This window comes from Protopterus annectens, chromosome 1.part0, assembly GCF_019279795.1.
Source record: "Protopterus annectens isolate FY-2018-M chromosome 1.part0, PAN1.0, whole genome shotgun sequence".
NCBI classification, from domain to species: Eukaryota; Metazoa; Chordata; order Ceratodontiformes; family Protopteridae; genus Protopterus; species Protopterus annectens.
The window spans coordinates 1,726,459,607-1,726,470,818 of record NC_056725.1 but is presented as its reverse complement, the minus strand read 5'-3'; the positions used below and the strand labels follow the sequence as shown (position 1 = coordinate 1,726,470,818).

Sequence of the window (11,212 nt, the reverse complement as noted above, 5' to 3'; positions counted from 1 at the left end):
TTTTGAGCAGATTATTTTATGCATGTATGCATGAGACTACTGACTAAACTTTTGAAAATAATAACTTCTTAAAGTAGTTTCTTATAGTAGTATGCAAATGTTTTATATATACTCTTAAAGCTTTCATTAGAAAAAGATTTACACAGGGATTTAAAAGGGAACTCCAGGACTCACTGAAGCTGCATGTCTAACAAACAGATTCAATATTTTTAGCCTTTCAGCATTAGTTTTTAAGGTAACTACAGGGTAGCCGTTGTTACAAAGCAAGCAGGGCTTTGATTCAGATTTCTAGAAGTAGTTAGTCACTTTGCATTCTAAAATCCAAAACAAGGCTCAAGTGAAATGAAATGGCACCACACCAGTATCACAACTGTATAGAGAAAAATAAGTCAGTTTTAGCATTTTAAATTCATATGCATCAGTGTCTTCCACAGCTGTTAATATTGAAATAAACATGATTGTAGTTTAAATGCCTGACATATACTTTCTAAGATGAACTCAGATGTCTTTTTAGAACCATAGGTCACTGAAATTATTAGGCATGCCTGTAGTGATCAAAGACATATTAAATGTTATATCACAGAGGCAGTTACTTCATCAGCTCATTACAACATAAACAAAGCTTTGTTCTGACAATGAACATTAACATTTCATCATGCACCTAATTTTCCCATCTTTTGTAATTTTTAGAAATAAATGCACATAAATGCAGAATATAACAATTTTAATTATATCAAATTATTAATTTTAACCATATATTTACAGCAAATACTGCATGCACACTTTTTACCCTAAAATGAGTAGTAATGAATACAAACATGGGCAAAGCAATCAACATACTTGTTATGAGTCCAGCATTACTCTCAACATTTTAGAACTCATTCTGCATGGCTCTCTATTTCATTGTTAATGCATAAACCAAATCAAAAGGATTAACCAGGAAGGATAACACAGCAAGGCACATGTTTGTCATCTAAAGAAGATGACAGTATAATAGTATTCAAAGATTAAATTAAGCAGGCACTACAAAACATTAGAGGTAAACTGGCAAATTCTTCCAATACGTCAATACCACATGTTGGCATGATCAGCTTTCCATGTAAACTTTTTGACTAGTCCTACTTACAATCTATAGCAATAAAGACTGCACTCAGTAGCAGGCATAGCTATGTAAAAAGATGGCGTTGCACTGCCTTTAAAGGAATGTGGGTATAATGTGCCACTCCCACTAAATGTTATACAGCAAAATCAAATGGCAGCTTAGGGCTGTGCATTGCCATCTGGAAGCATGCTTGTCAAGCAACATTGTGGTTTCAAAATCAAAACGATCCACTGTACTTCAATGCAGAGCAGAAAATCACCAATATTTCACTAAATGATGTGTACCCCAGTAAGGTCAGGAAGTGTATGTGTGTATTTTGTAGGTGACATCAGAGTCCTTTTCAGTGTATGGAGGCATGCATGACTTCTACATACACCTGTGAACATCAACTGCCTCAAGATAGACGAGGGTATCTGTATGATACACAGTGCTGTATTTTAAGCCAGGCTTATTATTTCTAGCATCAGTGGTTGTAAAAAGAAATATGGACATTCTGAGTACAATTCTTTGCATATAGGAATCACAACATTCTGCATTGAGACTTTTATGTTTTCCAAGGGTTAAGAGAATGGCATTCGTAACATATAACAAACAAAATCACAATATTCTGCAAAGGTATTTAGAATCTTCTTCTTCTTTTGGCTTTTCCCAGTTAGGGGCCGCCACAGCGGATCATCTGTCCGCTCATGATTGGCAGTGGAGTTTTTATGGTGCTGAGTTGCCAGCACGGCGCCCAACCTTCCACAGAAGGCACACACACGCATACACTCACACCTAGGGCCAATTTTAGAGAGTCCAATCCACCTACTGCATGTCTTTGGGATGTGGGAGGAATCTGGAGCACCCGTTGGAAACCCACGCAACCACAGGGAGGACATGCAAACTCCCTGCAAAGGTATTTAGAATATTCAAGTCAATAGGAAAGTGAATACTAAACAAGCAAGCAAAACAAATATGAAACACTACATGCAATTTAAGTACTACCTAATAACAACTAGATTAACTTTATCAGTTTCTTAATTAGTCTGCCTATCAATCGTTCACAGCTAAATATGCTGTAGGCATTGATAAGGAATAAATTACTACTACACTCAGACATATTTAATAGGAAAATAAAATCAGATGAAAAGGAAACCAGAACATTAACTGTAAATAAGAGGCTGCAATAACTATCATAGAAAAGGTGTTTCTGAAGTGGCACTTTTTAATACTACAAAGCAATAATATGATGATGCTATTAGAAAAAGTTTCATACAAATAGCAAGCAGATGTTAAAAATGTTTAATTACCCGAAGTAGGTGATTTACAACGATCCTCTGAAGTTGAAGAGCCTTCATTAATATCAGAAAGACCTGCCAAGATATAAACAATAATTCAAAACATATTTTCCACAAAACGTAAAATAATACTTTTGCTATATATGTCAGATCTTCTAAAAAAATTTTATATGAACAAATATTCAAATATAATCTATATTAGCACAAGACAGATTTAAAACCAAAGATTTTGTGGGGGTTGGATTTAATAATATGAAATCACGGGAACCCAAGGTATGATTCTTGTTGATTTTTACTCTGAACAAATAAAACTATTTCTGTCAAATACTACTTTTCCACATTTTTCTCTCTCAGACGTAAACATGTTTGACTTTCTATTTTTATCACTTTGCTCTGAATGCCAAATAAATAAAGTTAAAATCTTACTCACTATATCAGTGCAACTCTTATCAAATTGGGGCAGAAAGAAAAAAATGCCAAACATCTGTATGCTGATTTAATACACTTAATTTGTGAGAAAAAGAAAGAATAAGGTTCATATTTTTGTTTGCAAAGCACAAGCCACCTCCTGCAATCACCATTCAGGTGGTTTGCCCCCCCTCCCCTCCAGACCCTGTACCAGCACAGCCCTACTATTTTATTCTTACTATTCTCACTCTTGGGACTCAGGGAAGGGGTACTGTATGTCACTACAACACATGGTACTTCTCCCTTCTAAAGGAAGTGTAACCCTAGAGAAGGAATATTTAAAGATAGAGGAACAGATGGCTTGCTCCCAAAGAAAACAAAAACATACAGAGCAAGTTTAATTTCTGAAAAGCTGACAGAAGTGCAACAGCATAACAAAGTACAGCCAGAAAGTTCCCTAATATACGTTATTTACATCCTGAGATAAAATTGTATGGTAATATCTTCACCCTCTTCATCCTCTTCCAGTGTCACAATTATACAACTCTAGGTTTCTGTATGTTTTTCAAATGGGTCCTGTACTACCTGCATTACCATCTAGACGAATTCTTTCTAACATTTTTAATGAATTGTCACTTAAGTCATGGGCAAACATACATATTTATAAAAGAAAACAAACCATATTAACATGGACCTGGTTACAATCATTATACATCACATTTTTTGCATAACTATCATCAATCCAACATTACATACATTGCTCAGTTCCTGCCATACTTTAAATCTCAATTCTCCTCCAAACATTATTCTGCATTCATTGTTCTCACAATTTCCATTCTTTTCTATTTAATTTGCTCCTACTCTTTTTCAAAAGATCCCACTTCCACTTCTTTTATTTCTATTACAATCTTCAATATTTCAAATACAGCTGTTTTAGAATTTGATTTCCATTTTCTAGTAATTCTTTTTTGGCAGTCACCTAAATTAAACTTAACAAAGCCTTACTATGTCTAAGCAATCGAGATCCTGTGTCCCAGCTCAAAAAGAGTTATTTCCTTAGTCATATCCATCTGATTATTCAGTACGTCTAACAGAGTATTCTGTAGGGAATTTTTAGTCTGCCAACTCATTACATTCCCAGATCACATGTTCCTAGCTACTTCTTTCTTCACCATCACACCTCCAACATTTGCCATCTACATAAGGAAAAATATTTTGAGTCTGCATTTGGTATATAAATACCTATGCAAACACTTCTAAGCAAAAATCCTAAATTATTTATTTTTATTTATTTAACATTTGTTTATTGGGAAAGTCTGACTGGGACAGAGTCCATTTTCAGGGGAGGCCTGGGGAGAAACATTCCAGATACATGTCTGGAATGTGGGAAGAAACTGAAGCACCAGGAGGGAACCCATGTGAATGCAGGGAGGACATGTAGACTCAACACAGAAGGAACCCCAGCCAAGAAACGAACTAGAGAACCTTTTGCTGTTAGGCAACAGTGGTAACTGCTGTGCCACTGCTCTACCAAAATCTTTTTTTTAAACTCCTTTACTGAACTATCACTTGTGACAAAGGCAAACTTACATTTATATAAAAGTAATCAAGCCATATTAAGAAGTTCACATTGACAAACATTATATGATATATAACAATAGATGTGAATTATAATCTTAAGTAACATTAATTATCACATTTATAACAATGTACAAAGCATGCAATCAGTCGTGAGGAACTTGGGCACCCAGGTTGACAGCAACATCACTTTTGACCACTACGTTGCCTCTGTAGTACGGAAGGCTTTCAACATGGCCCACCTCATAAATAAGGGTATTTCATCCAGGAACAAGGAGGTCATAACATCCCTTATCAGACACATTATCGAATACAATGCCCCTTCGCATGTACCTTGCCAAGCACATGCAACAGTTCGATAGACCACATAGGTTCCTGACCAGGAAAATAGAGGGTCTCCAACACCAATCCTATACAGATAGACTAAAACCCCTGTTGCTCTAGTCAGTCTCATACAGACTGCTCAGAGGTGACCTGTGTCTGGCATATAAGGCCATCTCAGACCCAGCCTTGATAGCATTGCTGCACATCTGTAAGACAAACTCCACTCGAGCAACCCACATGCAAGACCTTAACCTGGTCTGTGACATTAACAGAACTTGTTAGCGAGATGGATTTGTGTCCCAAAGACTCCTCCATCAGAGGAATAGACTCTCTCTCCATGTCAAGCAGAGTACCTCTCTAGCGCACTTTATGAGGAACCTGCATGACTGGACGGGAAACATAAAATACACCCCTGGGATCGCACCTGTGTCCCTACCAAATAGGGGAAATAGGTGCTAACTTTGAGGGAACATGTATGAAATTCTTGGCTGGGCTTATAAGGGCCTCCAGGCCAATAGCCTAGTATCATTCTATGAACCTATGAACAATACATAAATTATTCAATTCCTGCCCTCTCTTAAACCTCATTCCTCCTCTAAAACATTTCTGTACGTAATGTTCCCACAACTTCCATTTTATTCTATGCAATTTATTTCTGCCCTTTTCTAAAAATTCCACTTACTGTTCTTTTAAGATCTGTTACAATATTCACTACTTCAGTATAGTTTGTTTTAGATTGTGGTTTCCATTTTCTAGTAACTGATGAATATTAACTGAATTGGAAGTTTTGACTCTGTTCTTCAGTTAGTGCTTGCTTGAATTTTATTGTCTGTTAGTAACTGCAGGTGTGGGGGTAGCCACATTCTTTGATTTCCTGTCAATGCCTATTTAAGTGGTACAGTTTGAAATATTTTCTGCTTAAAAACCTCAGCTTTGGCCGGCTAAGATCTAGCTGTATTCAACTGGACGTATAAGAGAATTTAAGTACCTTTTATCTGCACTTTTTTCAAATAATAATAAAGTATTTAAATTGATTTAATTGTGTTGCATGAATATTAACTGAATTGGAAGTTTTGACTCTGTTCTTCAGTTAGTGCTTGCTTGAATTTTATTGTCTGTTAGTAACTGCAGGTGTGGGGTAGCCACATTCTTTGATTTCCTGTCAATGCCTATTTAAGTGGTACAGTTTGAAATATTTTCTGCTTAAAAACCTCAGCTTTGGCCAGCTAAGATCTAGGTGTTTTCAACTGGACGTATAAGAGAATTTAAGTAACTTTTATCTGCACTTTTTTCAAATAATAATAAAGTATTTAAATTGATTTAATTGTGTTGCATGAATATTAACTGGATTGGAAGTTTTGACTCTGTTCTTCAGTTAGTACTTGCTTGAATTTTATTGTCTGTTAGTAAATTCAGGTGTGGGGTAGCCACATTCTTTGATTTCCTGTCAATGCCTATTTAAGTGGTACAGTTTGAAATATTTTCTGCTTAAAAACCACAGCTTTGGCCAGCTAAGATCTAGCTGTATTCAACTGGATGTATAAGAGAATTTAAGTAACTTTTATCTGCACTTTTTTCAAATAATACAGTATTTAAATTGATTTAATTGTGCTGCATGAATATTAACTGAATTGGAAGTTTTGACTTTGTTCTTCAGTTAGTGCTTGCTTGAATTTTATTGTCTGTTAGTAACTGCAGGTGTGGGGGTAGCCACTTTCTTTGATTTCCTGTCAATGCCTATTTAAGTGGTACAGTTTGAAATATTTTCTGCTTAAAAACCTCAGCTTTGGCCAGCTAAGATCTAGCTGTTTTCAACTGGACGTATAAGAGAATTTAAGTAACTTTTATCTGCACTTTTTTCAAATAATAATAAAGCATTTAAATTGATTTAATTGTGTTGCATGAATATTAACTGGATTGGAAGTTTTGACTCTGTTCTTCAGTTAGTGCTTGCTTGAATTTTATTGTCTGTTAGTAACTGCAGGTGTGGGGTAGCCACATTCTTTGATTTCCTGTCAATGCCTATTTAAGTGGTACTTTGTGAAATATTTTCTGCTTAAAAACCTCAGCTTTGCCAGCTAAGATCTAGCTGTATTCAACTGGATGTATAAGAGAATTTAAGTAACTTTTATCTGCACTTTTTTCAAATAATACAGTATTTAAATTGATTTAATTGTGTTGCATGAATATTTACTGAATTGCAAGTTTTGATTCTGTTCTTCAGTTAGTGCTTGCTTGAATTTTATTGTCTGTTAGTAACTGCAGGTGTGGGGGTAGCCACATTCTTTGATTTCCTGTCAATGCCTATTTAAGTGGTACAGTTTGAAATATTTTCTGCTTAAAAACCTCAGCTTTGGCCAGCTAAGATCTAGCTGTATTCAACTGGACATATAAGAGAATTTAAGTACTTTTTATCTGCACTTTTTTCAAATAATACAGTATTTAAATTGATTTAATTGTGTTGCATGAATATTAACTGAATTGGAAGTTTTGACTCTGTTCTTCAGTTAGTGCTTGCTTGAATTTTATTGTCTGTTAGTAACTGCAGGTGTGGCGGTAGCCACATTCTTTGATTTCCTGTCAATGCCTATTTAAGTGGTACAGTTTGAAATATTTTCTGCTTAAAAACCTCAGCTTTGGCCAGCTAAGATCTAGCTGTATTCAACTGGATGTATAAGAGAATTTAAGTAACTTTTATCTGCACTTTTTTCAAATAATACAGTATTTAAATTGATTTAATTGTGTTGCATGAATATTAACTGAATTGGAAGTTTTGACTCTGTTCTTCAGTTAGTGCTTGCTTGAATTTTATTGTCTGTTAGTAATTGCAGGTGTGGGGGTAGCCACATTCTTTGATTTCCTGTCAATGCTATTTAAGTGGTACAGTTTGAAATATTTTCTGCTTAAAAACCTCAGCTTTGGCCAGCTAAGATCTAGCTGTATTCAACTGGACGTATAAGAGAATTTAAGTAACTTTTATCTGCACTTTTTTCAAATAATACAGTATTTAAATTGATTTAATTGTGTTGCATGAATATTAACTGAATTGGAAGTTTTGACTCTGTTCTTCCGTTAGTGCTTGCTTGAATTTTATTGTCTGTTAGTAATTGCAGGTGTGGGAGTAGCCACATTCCTTGATATCCTGTCAATGCCTATTTAAGTGGTACAGTTTGAAATATTTTCTGCTTAAAAACCTCAGCTTTGGCCGGCTAAGATCTAGCTGTATTCAACTGGACGTATAAGAGAATTTATGTAACTTTTATCTGCACTTTTTTCAAATAATACAGTATTTAAATTGATTTAATTGTGTTGCATGAATATTAACTGAATTGGAAGTTTTGACTCTGTTCTTCAGTTAGTGCTTGCTTGAATTTTATTGTCTATGAGTAACTGCAAGTGTGAGCGTAGCCACATTCTTTGATTTCCTGTCAATGCCTATTTAAGTGGTACAGTTTGAAATATTTTCTGCTTAAAACCCTCAGCTTTGCCCGGCTAAGATCTAGCTGTATTCAACTGGACATATAAGAGAATTTAAGTACCTTTTATCTGCACTTTTTTCAAATAATGCAGTATTTAAATTGATTTAATTGTGTTGCATGAACATTAACTGAATTGGAAGTTTTGACTCTGTTCTTCAGTTAGTGCTTGCTTGAATTTTATTGTCTGTTAGTAACTGCAGGTGTGGGGTAGCCACATTCTTTGATTTCCTGTCAATGCCTATTTAAGTGGTACAGTTTGAAATAATTTCAGCTTAAAAACCTCAGCTTTGGCCAGCTAAGATCTAGCTGTATTCAACTGGATGTATAAGAGAATTTAAGTAACTTTTATCTGCACTTTTTTCAAATTATACAGTATTTAAATTGATTTAATTGTGTTGCATGAATATTTACTGAATTGGAAGTTTTGACTCTGTTCTTCAGTTAATGCTTGCTTGAATTTTATTGTCTGTTAGTAACTGCAGGTGTGGGGGTAGCCACATTCTTTGATTTCCTGTCAATGCCTATTTAAGTGGTACAGTTTGAAATATTTTCTGCTTAAAAACCTCAGCTTTGGCGGTCTAAGATCTAGCTGTATTCAACTGGACATATAACATAATTTAAGTACCTTTTATCTGCACTTTTTTCAAATACAGTATTTAAATTGATTTAATTGTGTTGCATGAATATTAACTGAATTGGAAGTTTTGACTCTGTTCTTCAGTTAGTGCTTGCTTGAATTTTATTGCCTGTTAGTAACTGCAGGTGTGGGGGTAGCCACATTCTTTGATTTCCTGTCAATGCCTATTTAAGTGGTACAGTTTGAAATATTTTCTGCTTAAAAACCTCAGCTTTGGCCAGCTAAGATCTAGCTGTATTCTGCTGGACGTATAAGAGAATTTAAGTAACTTTTATCTGCACTTTTTTCAAATAATACAGTATTTAAACTGATTTGATGGTGCTGCATGAATATTAACTGCATTGGAAGTTTTGACTCTGTTCTTCAGTTAGTGCTTGCTTGAATTTTATTGTCTGTTAGTAACTGCAGGTGTGGGGGTAGCCACATTTTTTGATTTCCTGTCAATGCCTATTTAAGTGGTGCAGTTTGAAATATTTTCTGCTTAAAAACCTCAGCTTTGGCCAGCTAAGATCTAGCTGTATTCAACTGGATGTATAAGAGAATTTAAGTAACTTTTATCTGCACTTTTTTCAAATAATACAGTATTTAAATTGATTTAATTGTGTTGCATGAATATTAACTGAACTGGAAGTTTTGACTCTGTTCTTCAGTTAGTTTTCCCACCCACCCTCCCTGTTTGAATTTTGGTGTTAATCTTAGTGGGTTTGAAACTGCCCACCCCTCTTGTAAATTTGTGTTTGGATACTCCTTCTGGGCTCATCTCATTTTCTCACTCAACTGAGTGCAGTGAGATCATATTCTGATTTCAGGCACTCCTACTGTATACAAAGAAAGCATCTGTGAAAGAGAACAAAAAAATTTAAGCTTGTTTCCTGCCTTTCCTGTTAAGTGGTCTGGACTGTTTGTAGGCTTCTGAGCCCCCAAGCCCTTTTGTGTTGGAGGGAAGCCTTCTAGCTTAGTTTTGTTTCTTATAACTAGCCAGTTTTCTCGTTTCAGCACTCAAATCGGTTTCTTTGAACTCAGCACTTGTTCAGAACTCATTGTAAGCAATACATAAGCTGCAAATTACTACAGCACTCAACTTTCCTCACTTGACTAGAGGAAAGCAGTTTTTAGTACTTAATAAATAAACACCTACCCAGGCATGTCTAAGTGTCAGCTCCCAGTGATTTCTTCGATCTATCTGATGAATCGGGGCATCTTGGGCCAATGTAGCAATTGCCTCATGTACACAGACAACCCTCTCCTCCTACCACCCAACACTACAACCTGTGAGAGATGCACTTATATAGCCAAACTGGAAGCAAAGCTCTCTTCACCCAAGACTGGACTAGACAGTCAAGAGGAGAAGGTAAACACTTGCACCACACCACACTCATCACATAGTCCCTCAAAACCTACACCACCAAAACACACACATAGAAACACAAAACACACACCTACATTCATGGAGGCTCTCAATAAAAACCTGCCCAAGCATCAGGGACATCCAAAGCATAAACGCAAGCAAACTCCACCCCCCAACACAACCCAAATGACACACAGCCCACAAACTGTGTGCCACTCAACCACAGCCCATAAGGCATAACAACGTACCCAACACTCTAGTCATAGTTGACTCTATGGTCAGGCACACTGATGTTCTACTCACTAGACTAAACAACGAGAAAGTTACTTTCAGCTGCCTGTCAGGTGCCAGGATCCACCACATAATGCATGCACTGAGGTCACTCCACAATAAGTACAAATATGACACTGTCATTGTCCATGTTGGTGTGAATGACCCGAGACGTACCTCCCTGGACTACATGAAAAGAGACATGGAGGAGCTCTCTGATATTGTATCCCAGGCAGGTATGACCCTAACCCTGAGTAGCATCCTGCCATCACTCAAAATGATACTACAGTACAAGGACAAAATGATTGATTTCAACAATTGGCTAAGCTTCTGGTGTCATTCTAAGGGGATCCAGTATTTGTCTGCCTGGGACGACATGATCGATAGACCACGATGCTTTGCCAGAGATGGCCTGCACCTGTCGCCCTTAGGATTCCGGATACTGGCTAAGGCTCTTACCACCCCTATAGTGCCTTTTTTAGGCAAGGTTCAAATGAAAAAGTCACCACCATAACAGGTACAAGCAAGCAAAATATGAGGGTAATGCTACTCAATGCTAGAAGTCTAAACCTCAAAATGCACTCACTCGAGGCACTCCTTAAAATGGAGAACATTGACATCTGTGCAGTGACAGAGACCTGGTTCAAAGCTCCAGACAGCACCCCTGCATTACCAGGCTACAATTCATGCCACACCTTTTGGCCAACTAACTCAGAATGAAGCACTAAAGGCGGAGGCGTGTCCATATTCATTAAGGATATCCACACCTCCAGGCTAGTTGCACAGCAT

At 36.5% G+C, this 11,212-nt stretch overlaps 1 protein-coding gene across 2 annotated transcripts in view; it reads right to left on the bottom strand.

Annotated features, from left to right (window-relative positions):
- STXBP5 (syntaxin binding protein 5) overlaps positions 1-11,212 on the bottom strand; it is a 3,006,986-nt gene that overhangs the window by 443,336 nt on the left and 2,552,438 nt on the right. For both annotated transcript variants that reach the window (XM_044068842.1, XM_044068850.1), the window contains exon 19: positions 2,392-2,454. In XM_044068842.1, coding sequence (XP_043924777.1) covers positions 2,392-2,454 — 63 coding nt within the window. The remainder of the gene's footprint in view (positions 1-2,391; positions 2,455-11,212) is intronic.